This window comes from Platalea leucorodia, assembly GCF_965183815.1.
Source record: "Platalea leucorodia genome assembly, chromosome: 7".
Classification (NCBI taxonomy): Eukaryota; Metazoa; Chordata; class Aves; order Pelecaniformes; family Threskiornithidae; genus Platalea; species Platalea leucorodia.
This window is the reverse complement of record NC_138829.1, coordinates 63,502,727-63,524,546: the sequence shown is the minus strand read 5'-3', so window position 1 is coordinate 63,524,546 and position 21,820 is coordinate 63,502,727. Positions and strand designations below refer to the sequence as shown.

The 21,820-nt window shown below is 41.3% G+C and overlaps 1 protein-coding gene across 1 annotated transcript in view; it reads left to right on the top strand.

Annotated features, from left to right (window-relative positions):
* Window positions 1-16,385: 16,385 nt before the first annotated feature.
* The window catches only part of SYT9 (synaptotagmin 9), a gene marked incomplete at its 3' end in the record, with an annotated part of 66,507 nt that continues 61,072 nt past the window's right edge, over window positions 16,386-21,820 (top strand). The window contains exon 1 of the mRNA XM_082317403.1: window positions 16,386-16,542. Within this exon, the coding sequence (XP_082173529.1) occupies window positions 16,395-16,542 (148 nt within the window). The 5' untranslated portion in view covers window positions 16,386-16,394. The remainder of the gene's footprint in view (window positions 16,543-21,820) is intronic.

Genomic DNA, 21,820 nt, shown 5'->3' with positions numbered 1-21,820 from the left:
GCATTTGTCCAACAGTATAGGCTCTGCCTTCTCAAAGATCAACTAGACTAGGAAAGGCCTAAAGGCCTGGCAGAAACATCTACCATAGAAGACTGAAACTTTAGACTCAAGTAATGCTGTACATGAATATCACAAAAAAAAAATCAGTGCTTCAAACAGCAAGTAATCATCAATAAACCTTCAACAAAATGCTCTTGCTTTTACCATTTAACAAATGTCTTAATACACCTTAAGTAGTGAAGATGGTAGAAAAAAACATTGGCTTCAGATTTGAAGTACTATCTCTCTATAATTTGAAAGCATCTCTTGAAAGGCAGACTTTGTGAGGTTGAAATAGTTACAGACTTGTGCTAAGAAGGAAGAAAGGCAAGTTTTGCCTTAGAAGGGAGAAAACTCAACTCCATCCTCTCCCACAACAGCTTTGAACCATTTTTCCTTTTAGGCAGACGACACTGCCAAAAGATGGCTGGCATTAAGATCTGCAGATGGTTATACAATACATGAGAATTGCCTGAAATCTCAGGATTCTGCGAAATCATGAAGATGACTGATGAATGCATTTGTTCGGGTAGAGACTGAAGAGTAAATTAGCTTTAATTTGGCTAAAATCAGGTTAATGGTTACATCCCTCATGATTTAGTAAAGTTAACAGTAAGAAAACATACTATCAAGACCCAGCTGTTCTCTGAAAATGCACTATAGACCTTTTTTGTGCTTCCTAATGAGAAAAAAAAAATAAATCACAGCATTTGTAGCACCTTACATCTCAGCAAGAAAATTTCTATTATTAGTGGGAAAAAATAGGAGTTAAAGAGTCTCCTTAAAAACTGCACATTAAGAAGTCTTTCAGAATCCATTAGAATTCCACATACAGAAGCAGATACACAGATGACAATTCCTGTCCTAAAGTTTCACTCTTTTATCTGACCCCACATGAGGATATTACAGTATTATGATGTTTTAGTCTTTTCTCTTGGCATTTACAGTTCTTCTGATGATCTACTCACCTTCTCCTCCCCCAGGCCTCTAAGTATCAGTGCTCACATTGGTTTATAATCCAGCCTACTGGAGTGTAGTTATATACATGTCACTGTTTTTAATTTCATAACAGTTTCTTTCATATTTGCAGTGCTCTTAGACTTACAATACCTCCTCTGCATTGCTTTTTGTTGGCTGCACACTCTCTGTTCTTACTGATTTTATCCAGAGTTGATGTTCAGCATCTTTCAGAACACAATCTTATTTTATAGACATAGGTTCTAATACTTCCGTAAGGCTTGTCTGGTTATTGCTGTGTCTCTAAGGATTAGCTGAGATGAACATATTTCCTTCGGTATTAGGTCTCATGCCCATGTTTTGATTAAGGCTATCACAGTTCTGCACATACAGTGCTCAAAAAGTCAATGATGTGGCACCACTGACTCTCTCCTGCAGTAGCTGTAATCAATAGCTAGGATGGATGTAGCTGTGACAATAACTGAAGGAGAAGCAGCTTGTCACCCCCTTCATCCCGTGATACAGAACTGCTGAATCTGCTGAACTGGACATTAATGGGAATTAGCCCTTCAGCACCTCCTGAAGGAGACTACAAGTCTTACAGTTTAACTATACTTCCAGTTATCTCAGCTGTGCCCGAAGTAGAACTATTTTACCACAGATAGCCCAGCCTCTTGAGTTCAGGTTGTCCTGAGTTTAGGAACCTCTCCCACTTTTGCAAATACAACCTTTTTCAAAACAGCTAGAGTACCATTTTTCCTAACCTCTATTCATTAGGCTGGTTTGGACCACTCTGGGGGATATCAGAGATGGCTTTCAAAGAATAAATTCCAATGTTAAGAGAAGGATTGTTCAGACTTGAGCTGGAGAAGCACACTTTTGAGAACAAGAACTATATTGCATAATCTTGCTATCAAGTATTCTTTCAGGTAAGTCTGCAACATCATCTGGCTGGGAAAAGAGAAATCTGTACACTATTCAAAGAAAGTGAGATATATCGGCATTGTTATGCTCACAACATAACTATAAGTAAACTATTTTGTGACTGTCCATAGGCAAGCATAAAATGCATGAGTAAGCCTGGAAATCTTACAAAATGCAATCAATGAAAGACAAAATACTGTATCTAAATTCAACTCTGTAAAAGCCACCCATTTCCTGAGGCTGTGCAAAGGTATTATGAACGATTCAAAGAATGCTAGAAACTATAAAAAAGGGAGGAAAAAGATATTTGAAACTGCTTTGTGTGCAACCATGCATCCTTATTAAAAAATTTCTTTCCATGATATAAACAAATATTATCACAATTGAGGTCTTCAGTTTAAAACAAACAAACACACAAAAAACTGCAAACTGCACAATATTTATTATGTTGCCTTAGATCTACAAAGTATATCAAAAAGCCACAAATTCCACAAGGAAATTACAGTGTAAGTTAACATGGAGAGCTGAGAGGAACCGTAAGCATGATGTATACTGAACTGAATCCTCACTAGTATTTGCTAAAGTAAAACAAGATGTATCGGAAGAGGCCTACCTGTTATGTTTTACTTCTTCCCCTGACAAAAATAATGAAGGTGGTATTCTGTGCACTTATAGAATTATAAAGAATTGGTCTGGCTGGTGTTTTAGAATATTTAATCCCTTTACATCAGCAAAGGGATTCATCGGCAATGAAAGCAGGCAGCAAAGTGAATGCTGTAATCTTTTCCTTTAAAAAGGCAGTTGGCACAGAAATTGTCCATTTTACTCAGGAGGATGCAATTACATTTCAGCTTTCATGTAAAGCTGGCTTCGTGAAATTGAAAAGCCTGTGTATGAACAGAAACATAACAGCAAGGAAAAAACAAAGACTATAGCTGGCTATGGATCATTTCTCCTTCTCCACATGGTTTGAGGGAAAAATAGCTGGATGCACTGGGTGAAGCCAATCTGCAGTAAGCAAGCTCGTATCAGCCCTACTGACCTAATGGCAACAAGGAGTCTAGGACTGAAGAGTTCAGACTCCTGGGGAAAGCAGATAATCAACCCCTCATGTCTTTAAGTAAAGACTTTATAAGCTGTACAAGAAAAAAAACATCACAAAAAAACAACAACAAAAAAGACAGAGAAAGGGGAAGTCATCTTAGGTCTCAAGGGAGGAAGAACCTTGCTAGTCAACCCAAGTCCATCAGCTGGGACTAGAACAGGGAAGCCCCACTCACCCCTTACTCTGCCAAAGCCTTTGAGAGACTGCAATGTGAATTGCTAGGAATGCTTTAACTGAGCAAGTTTCTGTAAGGAAATGCCAATCTGTTTATTTGGTTTAGGAATATTAATAAGCAAAATAAACATTCTGAGAGAGCAGGGAAGAAAAAAATTTAAAAGGTAGGTCTTTCTTCCTTCTTATCAGCTGGATATAGCAAAACTAGGTGTGAGGAAACTCGTGTAGAAGGAGGTATTAGGCATTTGATTCTGGGTGCTCTCTTCCCAAGATGTGTTCCAAAAGCCAAAGTCTTTGGCTAAATGAAGACAGTCCCATTTTTATTAGGGAAAAAAACAAAACAAAACAAAAAACCCCAAAGCACTCTGAAAAAAGCATGTTTTCTGCCCACACTGGAACAGAAGTTATCATGAAATTCCTCAAAATTTCAAAAAATTGGAAAGACATTTCTCATCCAACTCTGGTTGTACCATAATGAACAGAAGGAAAGTTTGCATTCAGATACAAACTATAAATACAACCTTAAGGTCAGAAACTGTCAGCTTAAAAAGTTGCACTCCAATTATGTAAGGCTACAGTAAGTTAATTAACATTTATTAAGCCATGTTAGTTCCCAATATGAGAAGCAGCAAATTGAGTCAGAAGACTCTGTTTCTACTTTCAAACAAATACAGCTTATGTTGTGAGACATAACGGAATGCAAATCTTGACCTGTTAATTATTGAGGTCTTTACTGTATGGTTTTCGGTACTTTGATCAAATGTTAAAGAACTCCTGTGACAGACAGATGTGCACTCGGAAAAAAACATGGTGCTCGCATTTTATTAGTATTTCTCCTTGTTTCATGAGTATCAAATTGTTGGACAGACGAAACAGTTCAAAGATCCTTTTGATGAATATCTTAAAAATGTCTAGTTGCTATCAATAATAAGATTAAATTTCCATACCCTTGATATTTGGCATGTCTGCCAAAGGAAAGTTATTACCAACAACGTCTTTGTTCAGTAGAGAAATTTAAGTCACCTTTGACAGTTCAGTAAGGAGAACTACCAATAAAAAAATCATATCACACATTCCCTAGTTTGCTCACATTTGTACTGTGATAAAGTATACGCTAAAAAGTAGGCATATCTGTCTGGTTTAGTAATTTTGTATTTTTGAAGTAAAAACAAAAGAGAAAATGTGATAAGTTCAGAATGTTCACTGTGTGATTCAGAAGGAGGAACTGTAAAGGTTTCATCTCCTAATCCTTTGGTTCAATGCAACAGTGCAGTACTGAAGTGAATCCCCTAATTATCCATGCTTATGGTGCACCAGGACAGTTCAAAGTTGATGTGAATGAAATAAATTTGTTTCTGAGGGAAGTGAAATATGCTCCAGCTACCCACCAAATGCTTTCCAACCCCAGTGGGAGTTTGAAACCATGAGTGGTTCATTGGCCAGCTTTGAACAGCATTTGCAAATGGAAATCTATGGTCCAGAGGACTAGGTGAGATCCACCTTGAACTAAAATCCCCAGACCACACACAGACAAACAAATCTCAGAACCAGCTGCTGCAATCTACTGAAATGTTTCTGTTGCACCAAATAACATCCAATACAGTCACCCATACATATTACTTTGCTTTTACCCAATTTTATGAGTAAAGGCTGTTATACAGTATAAAGATAGTCACCATAATCTTCACAATGAATTAGGTGGGAATTGCACTGGATGTTAAGTGGTCTGAGATGGGCTGTTTGGAAACAATTAAGACAAGCATTTATGTTTTGTCTAACCTTAATATATATTCAACAGCAACTGCAAAGGTATGCTTATTTACTCAAGAAAAAATATTTTAAAACAAAATAAATTTTTGCTTCTAAGCCACCACTTCTAAGACATCAAGACAAAATGCTTTTGCATGATTTGCATTGAAGACAAAAATGCATTGCTCACTTGAATTTCTTTCTTATCCAGTTAGATAGCCTTCTGTTACACAGAAAACAGCATTTTCTCTACTATTTGTTGAGTTGATTATATTTTTTCCCACTTTTCTATGTAATCATACTCATCTTCTATTTAAAGAAGTCAGAAAACCTAACAAACTTTTCAACAGTCAAAAGATCATTCTCTTTCTTTAGAAAAGCTTATAAAAACTCCTCTTTCTTTTAGAATTTGCTCACAGGTCATGCTTATAAAACACTGTTTTCTAAGACTTTTTTTTGTTTCTCTGTTCTGGAGATCCTTCAGCTTGTCTGTATCTGAAACTGCAGTATCCAAGACTTGCATTAGATGAAGCCTCAGCAATTTCAAATCAGGATAATTATGTCCCCTGTCTTCCATGTAATATTCCTGATCATAAACATTTGACTCTTTTTGCAATAGCTTCACGTTGTCAACTCACTCTGTTTGTTTTTCCCTATGACCCTAAGTTTCTTTTCCAAGTCCTGCTCTAGTCAGTTATTCCAAACAGCACAAGTGCAGGGTTCTTCACCTTCCACTTTCTAATACGGGGGAAAGGGGCCATTTACTTTCACACATAATCCATGGGGACAGGCACACGCCTCAACAAAACAGAAAATAGCTCAGCTACTGACCAAGGAGCTTGCTGGAGTCAGCCCATTCCAAGTACCACTGCAGAGACAGCCCAGAGGAATGCTGGCATCAGCACAATATTTTACATTTTCCCTCTGTTTCCTCCAGACTGAAAGGTGGACCCCATCATCCACCTGGAATACCATTTAGAATCCATTTCCAAAGACAGATACTATTCCAGGAGGTTAAAATCAAAAGACATAGTAGACAAAACAACAGGGCCTCAGTCAGTATAACAGCATCTCACTTAGATCACATTCCAAAGAGGCAAGACCAGGAGTCAATTCTTCACAGAAAAGACTTTTGCCCACAGGTTCTGGCTCAGAGAACAACTCAACAGCCCACTTACAGACACCCTGTGCTCTCCGCCTTGCTAAAGCAACCTTAACTCTTCTGGCTGAAAAGATATTACTGTGTTGAAAAGAACTGAAAATTCACAGTGCCTAAAGAAGAATGAACGTGGCTCTTAAAGCTAACAGTAGCTGGCATAGGTTGGGGAACATTCCTTGACAGCTTCAATATTTAACAAGAAAAGTACTTAACAACAAATTTCAATTTCCTATGTTTTTCCTACTGTGGATTTTTCTTCCTGGAGTAATTAATAGCAGGAGAAAACCTTTCTCACACAGCACACTAGGTGCTTACCACCCTTTGTTTCTTAGCAAACAACCCATACGTTTTCCAGACACTGATAATTTGTAAGAGTTTATTTTTAACATAAACTCTGGTATAATATGAAAGTTCAATGCTACCAATTGCCAGTCTTCCCTAGATTTAGGCAACAATATATTTTGGGAGTATGACTCAAGAAAGCATTCACATGAGCAAGTAAAGCAGGTGGCCAGGACCTACCACATAGCATCAGCTTCATCAGAACATCCTCAGAGAAGAAAAAATAGCTCTTAACTGTTTGGGGAGATGATCAGAGGGTGGAAGAAAAACTGTTCCAAGGTATAAGCTGTAATTCTTACAACCAATAAAGCAAACTGCAGAGTCTATTGCCTCAGCATCACAGAGAGATATATAAAAAAACCCACTACTCTTCTGATCAAAGTGTTTACCACTGTGTTGCCAGTAAGTCTCGAAGAAACTCATTTGCACATAGGGCCTCAGTCATAAGTTTAAGTTATTCCTATGCCAAATAAACAGCTTACCTGTTTTTCCCTCAAAAGTATCTCATACAGTAGCGCAGCTCATTTATTCACCCAATGTTTCAACTGCAATAGAAAAAGAAGTTGTTTGTCAGTCTGTTGGGAAGAAAGACGTCCAAGCTACCTATAAAACCTATAAAACTCTCGCCATCTTACGCAGATTTATGCCAAGCACTGGGTCCTGTGATTGCACAGGAACAGGTGGCCAGCAACCATTGCATTGAGGTACCGCAAGTTACACTGTGGCCAAAACGCTATGTTCAGCTGGGATTCCTTAATCTCCTTCTTCAAGTGAAGTAAGCCAAAGAGAAGAGGAAATTGAACAATGTTTTTTTTGTCATTTGCTTGCTTAGTAACAGGGCTTTGACCAAGTTAGCTGTTATAAAAGCTGGGTAGTTTCAGGATAAAGTTTTTCATCTTTAGCCAGAGATTTGAGAAAAGGATCCTACCATCTTAACTCAAATAAGCAGTCCAGGAGCATTACTGTAGGCAGTCCTGATTCAGAGTGATACTTGGGAAGCACCTAACTTCAGGGACATGGATTGTCCCATTTAATTAAAACGAGAAGTACACTGGTGCTTGAAGCAATGTACATGCATGTGCTTCAACTCTGATTTGAATTCTTGCTTGTGGGAAAAGGGATTACACACCCAAATTCTGCCTTGAGCCCAGAACAGCAGTGGATGTGACACATGCTCCAGAGCTATTACAAAAAGAGTCAAGCCAAGGAAACTTCCAAAAAGAAGAAAACCGGATGTATAAGGCAAAACCTTTCCTAAAAACCAGCATAATGCTGCATCAAAAGTGAAAAGAGGTTTTAAGTCCCTACACTTCCACACACATGGTCTGCTCATGGGCCACACACACTGTGAAAATGTTCATTGAGTACCTAGGAGAAAGGAAAAGTTTAACAAAATACTGTCCCCTACTAGAGATAGTCACAATTTAATAACCCGCATGCTTAAGTTATACACACAGGGAGAGCAGTAGTATGTTCCCCATCCTGACTGAGAGACCACAGCACATTTAGGAGTCAGTGATCCACCTAACAGTTAACCAGAGCCTGGGCTGGCGCAGTGCAGTGTACAGCGTATCCGTCAGGCTGTGCAATGCTCACAGCTCCTTGGCCGCAGGACAGGCTCGGCCAGCTCACGGCAGCAGAGGAGCCCTGGGCAGCTCTTGCTTGGCACCAGCGCCTGCGTCACCCGCCTGGCCCTGCCTGTATCTAGCAGTGCAGCAACAGGTTCTCATGCAAGTGTCTTTTAGGACTAGAGTTGTTTTCTTGTAAGGAAATTCTATAATAGCTCAGATGACCAAAAGGGACAGCTTCTCTCCATGGACAGGAGCTGCTCTGCTCTGCGCAGCACACCGTAGGAAAATCCATCCAGGCTCCATCCATTGCGGCACAAAGGGATGTAAGACTTACTATCTATATCCCTCTTCTTATTCTGTCTTATTAAAGCGGTTGTCTTATTAAGCCATTTGTTGCTAGGCATTTCTTACTGAGATCCAGAAAGAGCCCTGCACCATCTCGCTCCCTCCTCACCCCAGTGCAGAGCACCTCCCGTCGTGATACACACATACACACCAATCTCTGTCCTCAGTGTTGTCAGAGCCGTGGCCAACATCATTACCCTTAGAACAGTTAAGAGTGGTTCTCAAGAAGATAAGATGTTTGCTTGCATTAAATACTACCTACATTGTGGCCAAAAGCCATGCCACTGTTCTGCTTTATATTGCTCTTTTATTATGAAAGAAAAATATTGAGTAACCTTTTCAAGAAACCAGTCAATTATCCCTTACCTCCAACATAAGGGCCTGATCCCAAAGGTCCAACATGCCTGTTGAGATACCATACTTGTAACAATGTTACTACAGTGCTCATGTTTTCTCAAAAATTTAGTTAGCATATAAAAATAATGGGTAAAAGCATTACACAGGTATTTACTGCCAGAAGCCAAATTCATAACTTCCTCTCTCCTTCTTCTTTCAGATTTTCCTCTTTTATGTATGTCCAAAAAAATAGAGACAGAAAGCAGCAAATGCATGTTAAAAAAAGGAAGAACTCCAATGAGACTGAAAATAAATCACCATGATGTTTTCCTGTTTAAAATAAAGCGACAGGAACAAATTTGAGCAAGAAAATGCTGCTCTTCAACAGACATGAAGAGGAACGGATCAACACTTGTCCTCTCTATCCATGTACTTTCTTTACCAGAGACAACATTGGTACACATCTGCTCATGACCATAGCCGCTAGAGACCATGGATCTGAAACGGAACGTGCCAAATGAGGCCACCTAGACTTTTCAGATTCTTGTAATTAATACAAAAATTGAACTTTCTGTCCAAGTGAGTCCTCAAAAACACGCTAACATTAATTCATTTATTCCATTACCTCAGTTACTGTTTCTACACTTCCTACTTCAAGAATACCTAGCAGAAAGCATATTCTTGATGCAATTGATCGACTATTTTTAACCACTACTGCCTTCTGGACGGATTCTAGCTTATCTGGTTATACGGTATAGAGCATATAACCAGAGCTAAAGGTAGATCTGAAAGGAACAAAACTTTTCATGGATCCACAAGGGGACTTGTGGATTTATTTTACTTGCAAGCAGATCCCATCTGATCTATCACTTAATTAAAAATGTTTTCTAAATTTAACTACCTTTCAAAGAAGGCCGTGACTACAGAAACACTAGTGACAGCTATAATTTACAAAGCATTAAATTACCAGAAATCAAAAAAAAGTTTTCTTACGGGTGGGTTTTATTTTCTTGTTTAGCTGAAGGTTCTGTAACCTTTTAAGGTTCAAAAATAAGAGACTACATCCTCCTCACTGAAAGGTACTTTCTTAGCATTCTCTTACAAATTCATCAAGCTATAAGCCATAAAACCACAAAACATTTTTATTCCTTCTTTTGGATAGGAAACAGTAACATGTAGCTGTAAGCAGCTGAGTGGAAATACATTAGCAGAGCTTTCCTGCAGTCCACATTATGATTGAGCTCTTATATATTTACTCGTATGAACTCTACCACTGAGTGAGACCATCAATAAGAGTTAATTATATAAAGGTCCTACTAGACAGCATGATACCAATTTTGAGACTCATTTTTGTCCCAGATGATTCTGCTTCTTGAACTAGAAAAAAAATGCTTTAGAGATAATAACATTTACCGTATTCAGTGCCTTTAAAGTTTGCTAAGCCTGGTTCAGATTTTATATACGGTCCTGAATATGAGCCAGATTCCTATCATCTTTTTTTCTGGACGAGCTACTTTCAGTGTCTTTTATCACATCATCATCATTCCACCTTACACAAAATGGGCTCTATTTTTTATGCATTTACAAATACTCAAATGTTATAAAGATTTTGTTGTTACTTGTTGACTGTAGACGCATAAAGTACTGGACCAACTCCTGTCTTGCTATCCGCTGGCTCCCATTAGCATGTTAATATAAATAACAGACTTCACGGGTATATCTGGAATGAGTAAGACACTCCATTTTCAGGGGATTCTTTTCTGATATCAGGTTTTCATCTTCCTTAAGGACTTGGATGCTTCAGCACATGAAGGGAGGATACTAGGAACAGTGCCTCAGAAAAGAACAGTGCAATGGTTGTCCAGGTTAACATAAGAACATTCTTTTCAGCATATTTGCTTTTTCTAAACAATAGTCCACCAAGCAATGTAAAGATCAATGCTTTTGCTCTTAATCCAAGAATAACTCTAGCTATTAAAGAGCAAGACAGTGTTGTGCCTCCAACCTAGATACAGTTATAGTGCAGTTTAGGGAACACACTTTAGCAGTAAAAGAAAGACATCACAGGTGATGATTTGGTTATTGGACCATCCTTTACTTGCAAGGTGAAACTAAAGCGTTCATTTGATTGTTTATGTCTGGGATATCCTTTCATACCATGCCTTCATGTGTATTTGTAAGATTAAAAATTCAGTAATAAAAGCAGCATCAACTAACAGGAAAACATTAAGGGAAAGTGTCCTAAATAATACCCCACAGAACAGGAAAAAAACCACCAGACCTTAGAAGTCAGAAAAGATGGCTTCATACTCAGTGTGCTGACTCCATCAGCTTTCATTGGACTCTCCTCAACACCCAGATTCAGGGTCAAATTCTGATTTATAGTTGCATAGATATATGCAGAACTGCAGCTAGAAAGGAGCTCGGTGTAGCATGCTAGCTATGGCTCCCCTTGGTAGCAGGAAGGTCCTTCGATGGTTCTTCATATGTTTACTCACAAGATCAGAGAGCTAGCATTGAGGGATGGAAAGCTAGACAAAACTGCAGCATCCAAAAGGGAGATAAAAACCACTGGCTGTGGAGACAGGACTTTAAATCCATGTGAGCAGTCAATAACAAAAACCACAGACCACAGACTTGGGAATTCAACAATTCTCCTCGAGCTCAATTCACTCTCAAGACTGAATTATTCAGTAAACTCTCTTTTCCCAGTAGTGTTTGCAAAAGCTGTCAAGGAAAAGATTGTCAAATTAGAATTAAAGTCAAATCAGAAGAGAAGATGTGTTTTCCTCCCTCTTTCTCTAGTTTTGAGGAAGCTTTCTTAAGATAGATGAAGATAGCAGATGACAAGCTACAGCACCCACAGTCCTCTCTAGTAACAATGTGAGGGGTATGAAGATCAAGAAAAAAATGGTTATCTGCTATAAAGAGGTCATGAAAGTGATCCATCATCTGAAATAGCTTGTATTCATGTTATACTGTTTACAGTCTTCTAGGCAGTATCTTCTACTTTGAGCTTGCATCTCTTCCTCTTCCCTAGGTGGTAAAGCTTTGTCCAATGGCAACATGGGGAAAAAAAAAACCAAACAACCAAACAAAAAAATCCCATTTACGAGCTACAGTAGACTTAAAGTAGTTGTCTTGCTTTTTCTCATAACCTTCATTCTAACATCTCATTCATTATCTACACCCCTTCCACTCACTTCATAAAATGTAGCTGAGCCCCAGTTGTATCAGGACATTGGCTGTCAGATGTATATTTCTAATCCTCTAATACAGCACGGCTTCTAGTGATGCTTGATGATATCTAAGAGATTTTGACATTTTTTTTTCTGCTCAATACAGGATAGACATTTTGCTCTTCCTTCAGGACCAGCTGTGAGAAAGCAACCTACCTACCATCATTCAGAAAACTCTGTAACGACATTTTAATAATTCTGATGTACAGCTTACAGGCCTCCTGCAGAGGAAAAAACAAAGCTTTGCACTATCCAGTGCTTAACACTGTTTTTATGCATTATGTTTTAAAAATCTGAACAGATGTCAATAAATGACATGTGATTCCATATAAAAAGCCTTAAGATTTTATAAATACCATACACCACCATCCCTTCTCATGTTCCTTCAACACAGTATTTAATACTGATCTCAAAATCTTTAAATGTCTCCATATTATTAGCTGCACCCAAGAACAGCTATCAAAGTTTTATAAGATGTTCTCAAAAGGATATCACCTTTCCTTTAGTTAACACTAAGCTGTTTCCATATGACCTTTAGCAGTCAATGACGAGTAAAAAGCCCAAATGGGGCCGTATCTATTTTCTAACTACCCTCCCCTTAGAAGCATTCCCAAAACCTTCTGTGAAGAATAACTAATGCATCTCAAGAATGAAGCTGCCCAGAAAAGCACCATCTCACAAAAACTCAGTAGTAGTTACCCATGTTCCTATTTCTTGTATGTTCACCTAAGCATTCTCTAGTTCTCAGTAGCATAAAAAGGCATATCCATTAAGAACAGAAGGTAAGGAGTATATACATACATGAGGGAGAGTGAGGCAGAAAGTCTGGCACAGCCCGTAACAGAAAGGTTTGATAGATGTAGCAATCTTTGATCCTACAGTGGCGTTTCCCATCTCCAGCCTGGACTTCAGGTGACTGCTTTTCGCACAATGGCATCCTTTAACCACAGCAATGTCCTCCTTGATCTCTGCCTTGCCTTCCTACTCTTTAATCGCAGAGTTCACCCACTTTGACTTTTCAAAAATAAACAACAAAACCCTGTTTGTCATGTTGCGTTTACTAAGTTTACTGCTCTACATGCTTCCTTGATTTCCTGAAATACACATAGCCTCTTTCTTCCCTTTTGATTAAAAAAGTATTAACATAATGATCTATATCCACCTATTTGAGGCCAAATGTCATTCAGGCAATTATAGATACTTGATACAAATACTCGGTAAGTTCTGGTTGCAGCATAGCCGTAATAAAAATTCTGATGCAAGTTGCTTTACTTTCTTCCAGAAAGGCATTTTTTTCATGAACACCTTAGCTTTGAAGATGATTTCATTGACAAGCAACCCTTGTGTTACTGCCAGAACACTGGGGAAAAGCTTTATTTCAAGAAAAGAAAGAAAAACCTGTCAATTGATGATGACAGAACTGTTGTAGGTCAAACAGTTAAACTTATTCTGACTCCATGTGTAGCAGGCTTGGGGATTTTTTTTCTAACTTCTAAATACAACGTACTGTGTGAGGGCGGCTCTGAGCTAAACAGAAAAAAAATACAATTATGGTCAGTACAAGTTGTAACTCTCAAGATAAGGTTAACAGGAGTGTCCCACTGCATCATGCAGTGCCCTTCTAGGACCAAGGTTAATTAGTACTGCATTCACTAGGGATCTCAAACATAACACGATCCCCTGAATGGGCAAAATCTGCAGCTGACGCAAGAGTAAACTCATCACAACTAGGCGTGCCTGCAAGAACAGAAGCATGCAATCAATGACAACAAAATGGCAGATATAATCCATTTTTCACAAACAACCACAGGGAGGAAAAGTTGCATTTCCTTGTGTGATTTGCTTACACTGTGCACTTAGTACTGGCTTAGAGTTTTGAGAATAGATGCCTTTGTTTACTAGCAGTGATGTCCAAAAAATTTCATGGTCTTTCCTCCACCAGACTGAAAAATTTCCAACCCTCACCACCTGCATTACAAACATCTCAGCACTTTCAAATTGCTGCTGTTTAAAAAATGAAACAAGATATTTCGGTTATAGGAGAAAGATAAAGAAATTACCACTTCATCACCAGGCTGTCCAGAGTTCACGCCGCAGCAAGCAGAATCCCAGGCTAGCGATGGGCTTGTGGTCCCACAGAATAAAAACTATGCTCTAGTAAATGCATTAATATCACTTTGCAGTTGAAATATTTGATCATCCTGGACAGAGTACAAACTATAGAACAGCACAGCCATCTAGGTCAGGGCCAAATTACCAAAATATAGCCAAATAATCTGCCTAAATGAGTCACAATGCACAAATTGTAGAGTCATTCAAAATCTGGTCACGCATGATCACTGGACTACTTGGGAGTGTACTTCACTGATGTCTCTGTCAGTGATCTTTGATGGCTCCTCTGTCTTTCCTCCTCTTCATTACATAGTGCCAGCATTGGCCAGGACTTGATTTTGTGTTATAGATGAAAAAGTTTCTACCCCCAGAAAGCTTACGTACCTATGAATAATTCACTAGCCCTCTTGCAGCTGTTTATCCCAAAAAGGGATTCTGGTATCATCTCTGGTTCTACCAAGTTCTTTAAATTGTACCCCTTCTTCACCGAAGTACGAAGAGCAGCAGTACTGCTAAAGCCTGGTCCCTAGTTTCAGAGAAAGAGCTGTGATTGACAGTACCTCTTCAGAATTGTCTCTCTTCCCTCCCTCCCTGCATGCTTGGAGAAACAAGCCAATCACATTGGTATTCCCAGAACCAAGATAAAGATTTATGCAGCATTTGTTGAGATATAGGAAGTTTCCCCATGCTTAGATGTGAAAACATATGTCATAAAAATCTCTGGGCTTCAAAAATATGTCCTCAACGACTATAAAAGCTACATACCATTTTATTATCTATGATTAATTCCTAATAAGAACAAGCCAGCATGAAAAAGTTGCCTGTTTACTGATGGAATGATACCTGTTTCATCCAATCATGTTTTACAGACATTATTTTTCTATTAAAAGTGAGGAAAAAAAAGCCATGCCTTTGAGACATAAGCAATGCTGCCACAGCACTAGGAGAGATCAAGGTATACCAGTAAACGACTTTTGTTGTTAACATCCACTCCATTCACAGAATACATTTTAATTTATTTCAACAATATACTTTTTTCCTTAAAAAAAGAAAAAAGCTTCTACTAGAAGATGTTGTTGTCTACACTATTTCTAGAACCATTATCACCAGTCTTTAAATGGTAGGCTGAACATCCACACCAGTCTGAACCTTCCAAGCTCATCATGGCCTCTGATATTTGCTTAAACTATTATAAAAGAGAGAGAGAGAAGAAAAAAAAAAAAAAAAAAGAGTTAAATGGAGCAGCCAGTTCTCAGCTTTTCCCCTCATGACACCCACCAGCCTCCCTGCCTACAAATCCAGAAAGCGAAGCAGCACCTTACAAATCTCCTACTTGTCAGGATAAACATGCTTAATGGCAGACGGCTTCTCAGCCTCCACCTCCTCCAGCAAAGGCTCTCCTGCCTTCCCCTCAAGCTATGGCCAGTTCTCAGGTGCCTGAGGCTTCTCATCGGTGCTTTAACTCTTTCTAACTCAGCGCTCAGGCCAAAGCATGAACCCGCTGAAGAACGCTGTTCTGTCCAGAATAAATTTCTAACATTTGCCCCTCCGCTAGGTTCCCAGCAGTGAGGACACACATTATTTACAGAGAGTAATTTCAAGACAATTAGCTGAGTGAATGGAGCAATTTCTGAATAGGAGTAGGCAGTGAGACACAAAAAGCACACGGTATTTAACAAACTGCTTGTCAACGTTAAACGCGGACCAGCAAAGAGGAGGTTTGGGCCCGGCTAGTGATGGAGAGGAGGCGGACGAGGAGCTGCCCATCGGGACCCGCGTTCAGGACCGTCCTTCACCAGACCCTACGCCGCTTCTGAAGTTTTCCCCCGCGCCTGTTCTCAGGCACGGCCGAGCAGCTCGGCTCGCGGGCGGGGGGTGCCGCGATCGGACCCCGCCGCCGAGCGGGGTCCCCCCGGGCAGGACGCGGGCCGGGGTGCGGGGCAGCCCTGCCCGGGGGGGGCGGAGAGGGGCGCGGCGGCCGGCCCGCTCGGGCGGAGGCACGGCCGGGCCCCCCGCCCGCTCCCGCCGCGGGGCAGCGCTGCGCCAGCGCGGCTGGGCGGTCGCGGCGCCGGCCCTCCCCGCCCTCGCACTCAACTGGTGGGACCCCCCCTCCTCCGCCCCCGGCAGCGGCGCGCAGGAGGCGGCGGGACGCAGGCGGCAGCGGGGCGGGGGGGCGGCGGCGGGCGGCCCGGCCCGGCCCGGCTCGGCCCGGCGGGGCGGGCGCCGCGGGCGGAGGATGCGGGCGGCGGCCCGGCGGCGCGGGCGGCTGCAGGCGGGCGGCGGGCAGCGGCGCGGCGCCTGACCGCAGGGCTCCGCTCCGCTGCCGAGGATGCTGGGGGGCGATGCCCGGCGACAGGGAGGACGAGATTTGCCAGAAAGCGCTGCAGCTGCTGGCCGAGCTGTGCTCCGTCGGGGCGGTGGAGAACGAGAACTGCCGGGATTTCATCTACTACCTGCGGGACAGAGCCCGGCCCCGCCTCACCGACTCAGGTACGGCCGCCGCCGTTAGGGGTGCGGGCTGGGCGCGGGCACCGGCGGCCTCCCCCGGCCCCTGGCTGCGGGAGGCGGGTGACGGTCCCCGAGCATCCCTCGGAGGCCGGGTGCCGCGGGGCGAGGCCTGGCGGCGCGGCGGGGGCTGCCCCGGGGTGCGAGCGGCCGGGGAGGGAAGAAGCGGGGGGGCTGGCAGGGATTTGCCCCGGTCCGGCCGGGGGAGGACGCCGGTCCGGGCTCGGCTGCCCGCCGCTGCGCCCGCCGGTTTCGGGCGGTGCTGCCGGGTCTCCGTGCCAGGCGCCCGGCGCCCAGCTGTTGGCGGGGATGCAGACCCTCCTTCGGCAGCTCTCCCCGCTGGAGCCGGGTGTCGGCCGCCCGAGTGCCGGCAGCGCGGTGCGGCAGGATGGCAGGCAACTTTCTGCTCGGCTGGCCGGCGTGCCCCGCCGCTGGCCTCGGCTCTGCCCGGCCCTGAGCGCGGCGGAGCCTCCCTGCCCAGCGCTGCCTCCTCCGGAGCTTGCTGCAGTGTCACAAGCCGAGGGGGCTCCTCTTGTGCTCCTGTGGCCCTTCCCGTCGCTCTGGGTTTCATTGTAAGAGACAGGGGGGTTTCGTAGCTCGGCTGAAATGCAACACAATTTAACCGAACTTTCCAGTTCTGTATTTCACAACCTAAAAAGCCTATTGCTTGCATTTCTGTAGCAGATGTGGGGGTTGTAGGTCTGACAGGACTGAGTGGGTTTGTGTGTGTGTGTGTCTGGATTATGGTTGCCTTTTCATATCTTGGCATAACACTGACTTAAAAACTTTAACTTAGGAAGCTTTTTAACAAGGAAGCTGAGCACCAGCTGCAGAAAGATGTTGAAAGATGGATGATGTTCTGTACATCTCTGGCCATAAGGGAAAGGCAAATTGCAATTGGAAGCAGGAGTTTATTATATTTATTTTTACACCATCAAGTTGAGTTTGCTCAGTATGAGGAGAAATTTAGAGAGTTAAAAGAGAAGTTGATAAACGTTTGCGGTACTGGCAAGCCTTGCTGTTAGATCAGCTGATCATCACAGCGCAGTATTAGTTTCTTTAACATCCTCTGAAATAAATTAGTTCATTTAGCATGGGGCAGTCTAATGACACTGTTCTTAAATATTTTTCTGTATTTTGGTGAGTCTGAAGTAACACTCTGTGCAACTTACTGACAAATGCTTGGATATGCTAAAAGGCCTGGAGGAAACAAGTAAAACTAGGAAAAATATTTTTGGGAAAAAAAGATCTGCTATCACAATAAATTAATACGGAATTTTCTGACATTCAGTTCGCTTGTCTCCAGAGCTATTTGCAGCCATTCTGGCTTTTCACTCACTTAAAAATATTCAAATAAAAGTGGTTCATGCAATGTTTGATAAGAATTCTTTAAAATTAGGCAAATTTAATTGTTTTGTTCATATAGGCAGATTTAATTGCTTTGTTCATATAAGCAGTAATTTTTGTGACAGACACCTGTGATTTTCTGCAATTTTCATTTACCAAGGGATCAATCACATATTTGTATATCAGGTGATGATTCCAAAAATGTCTACTTAAATCAGTGCTCACTTTGAATACTAAATTACTTGAAATGCATAGGGAGACTTTAACCTCAGCTGCTTGGATAACAGCTTTTCAGATTTCTTTCAGAAGCTACCTGCTTTTTTCCATCAGCCTCAGGCAAAAAGAGTACCTGGCATCTGTTTGGAGCATTTTTAAAACATGGCGTGCTCAGTAAAAATTTATCACGTCTACCTAATGCTAAAAAAAAATTAATCTGTATTTATTTCTACCTGTTTTGCTTAAGCCATTATTATACAACAGCCTTCCGGTATTGTTGCAAACCTGCTCAATTACACAGAGCAGCGGTCCCTAACCTTCGCCAGCCAATGTGCAACAACAGTGAGCAATTATGCTGCAGGCAGCATCTTCCGATTGGCCTCAATTTTAGCATTTTTATTTTTTGCAGCTGCAGCCAGTCTCAGAGGGTCTAGCAGGCAACACGTTATCCATAAGCCCTGACTCGGAAACCACTTCTGGATGGTAGCGATGTCAGGAATTTATTAATTTACCTTGTCTTATATTTCTTTGATTAAAATACATATATTGTCCCAGTAAACTGGCTGCCCATGAGGTTCGTTTAGCTGGTCCTTGGATGTGATGGTATGGGCTTTAAGAAGACAGTGTACCTGAGTTCCAAAAAGAAGTAATATGATTCACAGTCAAAGGGTAGGACATTGACCAAATCCAGCTTGATTTACATAGTGAGTTTCATTGACTTAACAATGGCCAACTGTCATTAAAAAGCCCTGACAGCAGATCCATTCCCTTTCCAGCCACTAGTGGTCTCAACATCGGGGTGTGAAGCAACCCTGTGCTGAAAGACAGCATCTTCTTGACAGAATTAGGCAAAAGATGAAGCTATACTTGTTATAACCTATGTTTTTCCTGTATGAAGGTGACATGCGTTAGCTGAACTGAACATCTTCCTCATAGGCCAGACAAAAGAGCTATCTAAAAATGTGTACAACTTTGTTCGAGTTGAGAAAAGTGCAGCTAGAAAACATACATGATGAGCTTTTGTACAGGAATTAAAGCATTTCCCCATGCTTGTAGAAGTCTTTCTCCAATAAAGTGGCTACTCGCCTGAACCCAGCTACATGGTAGATACAGGTGATTTTACAGCACATTTGGTTGGAGCCATTCCTGTATGTTGGCTCTGTTACGTGAGCAGCAGGGGGTCCGTACAGGCACAGTAGCTATTGGAAAAATACTGGAAGTGAGCTGAGGGGTTGCTGAGCCTGATATCAGGGTTCGCCTACAAGCTCAACCTCACGGCGCCCCTCAGTCCCAGCGCTGAGCAGCCAGATCCCTGGAGATCCACGCCTTTCTTGCCTGACATCTGATGCAGCTGGCTGCGTGGCTCCTCGCTGTCTGAGTATCTGGTGTGTGACTCGGAGCGGGGGGGCAGGAGGGAGGGGGACAGGAGGGGACTGGATGCTTGTGGTATGTACGGCATCTTTATTTTTCACGTAATTTGCACTATTATGGGAAGTACTGCACAGTGCTTAGAGCGTAAGTTTAAGGGCTAATGAGTTCCAGGTTTAACGCGCTGGTCCGCTGGATTTAAAGGGTGACATGGGTGAGTCAGATTTTAAAGGTTTTCAGAAAACTAAAAATGCAAATTAGGTATTTAGTGAAAAATCTTCAATTAGTTCAATAAGAGTTTTATGTCAGAGCACCCTTGAAAATCCCAATCAGCATCCTTAAGCATTTAGATATCTTAATAAGCTGGATCTTTTTCTGTTCTATTCTTCCATTCCCTATTTTGTAAAATGTTGATAATATTTCTATATCATAGAAGGAGGGTAAATTGCTGAGTCTGAGCACACCAAATATGTAATATACTCATATGGGAGAGTCATACGGACCTCTTAGAGATACTCAAGTGAAAACCATGTTAGTCATATGGGCATTTGAAAACAATCACTCAAGATCATGTAATATCACCCCATGACACCAGATAAAGCAAATACTGTAGATGAGGAATGGAAGTTGCTTGACTAGAAGAATTATACTAATGTGTAAAAAAAAAAACCCCAAACAAAAAACGAAACCAAAACAAAACATGAAGGCAGTAGATCTTAGTAGAGAGAGTGACCACTAAAAGAGGAATTAAGACCAAAAAAAGTCGCAGTTCCTTGTGGACCATTTCTCTAATAGATTTACCTTGCAACTTCTTAAGTGAAAAACTTGGTGTGGCATGAATCAAGCCTGCCAGAAAGGGTGTGTATGTTTTTGTACATGTGACTTTGGACTTTTAAAAAGATGGACACATTGGGGGGAAAAAAAATCAAGAGGAAGAGTTACATGGTTTTGATTTAGGATAGTTTAGAGTTTGGCATAGAAGAGAGGAAGAAACTCTTTTGGTGGCTGGAGATAGTGCCCTCTTCTCAGTCTGCCTGGTATGTGACTGTGAATTACACTTCCATTGTAGCTGATTTGGCTGCTTTAGAGTTGCATTTCAGACATTTCAGAAATCAACCTTAAAGCTTTTGCCACTAGTTGTTGTTATAGTTCTTGGGTGTAGGTGATTCTGGGTCTTTTGGGGATTTTTTTGTTGTTGTTCTGTGGTGAATCTTTGTTTTTAAAAAATTAGCTTCCCAGAGGTGGCGGTGGTAGGCTGCCATTGCTCTTTGTAGACCTGATGGATTTCTGCACTGCCTTTTGTTGTAGTGTTTTGCCAACTTCACAGCGACTTGTGCTGCTTGCATACCTTCCAGTGACTGCTAGCTATAGCAACAAAGTGCTTAATGCATAGTTATATGTTTGCTGACATTTGGTGAATATCACTAAAATTAAGTTACATGAAAGAAAAGTATAAAAGAGTTGCACACTGAGACTGCCTTACACAAAACTTCATGTCCTTAGCACATTCTACAGATTGAATTTTTCTTCTTTTAGTTAAAAAGTATACAACCCTTGAAAACTTGGAATAAAAAATTTAGAAAGGTCAGAGGAAGCTGTTATGAACCTGAGGACTGGATAAAAAAGATGCTTACGAAGATAAGGGATATAAAAAAGATCTAGGCTATTAATCATAATGAATTTTCATTGATGTCATAGTAGAAAAATGAATAGAAACAAAAAGTAAAGTTTTCTATCCTTTTCTGTTGTGTTGGATTGCACATCTTGAGGATAAGCCAGTATGGTCTTACAATATTCTTAATTATGTGTTTTAAAATTGACTAATACATGCTAAATCAGAATACATGCCGAATATTGTGGGTATAGTGATGGCCATTAGGCATAAAGTATGGTACAGGTCCTAAGTAGGAGATGAATATTGTACAGTGACAGAAAGTCAGATTTTAGTATTTGATGGAGGTAAAGATAGTTGACCATCAAGAAACTAAAACATGTGGACACGGACATGTGATGGATATTGAAGGAACAATGTGTGAGAAGGTGCAGTTATGGTCTTTCAGTAGAATTTAAGAACCTTATTAATCAGTACTTTATTTTTTAATGTGTACTTTCAACTTCAGGAAAGAGAAAAGCACAAAGAAACAAAAAGGCCTAACTGGCATAACCGTGGCCTCCCAGCCCACCAGTGCAATGTGGGAGTCAAGGTTTTCTGTGGAGAGTATCATTCCTGTAGACTGGTCACTCCCTAGGAAGCTAATACTTGCAATTGAATAGTATCCCAGCAAGCTTCCCTTTAATTCAGAACTGAGTTTAAAAACAAAGCCTGTCTTCA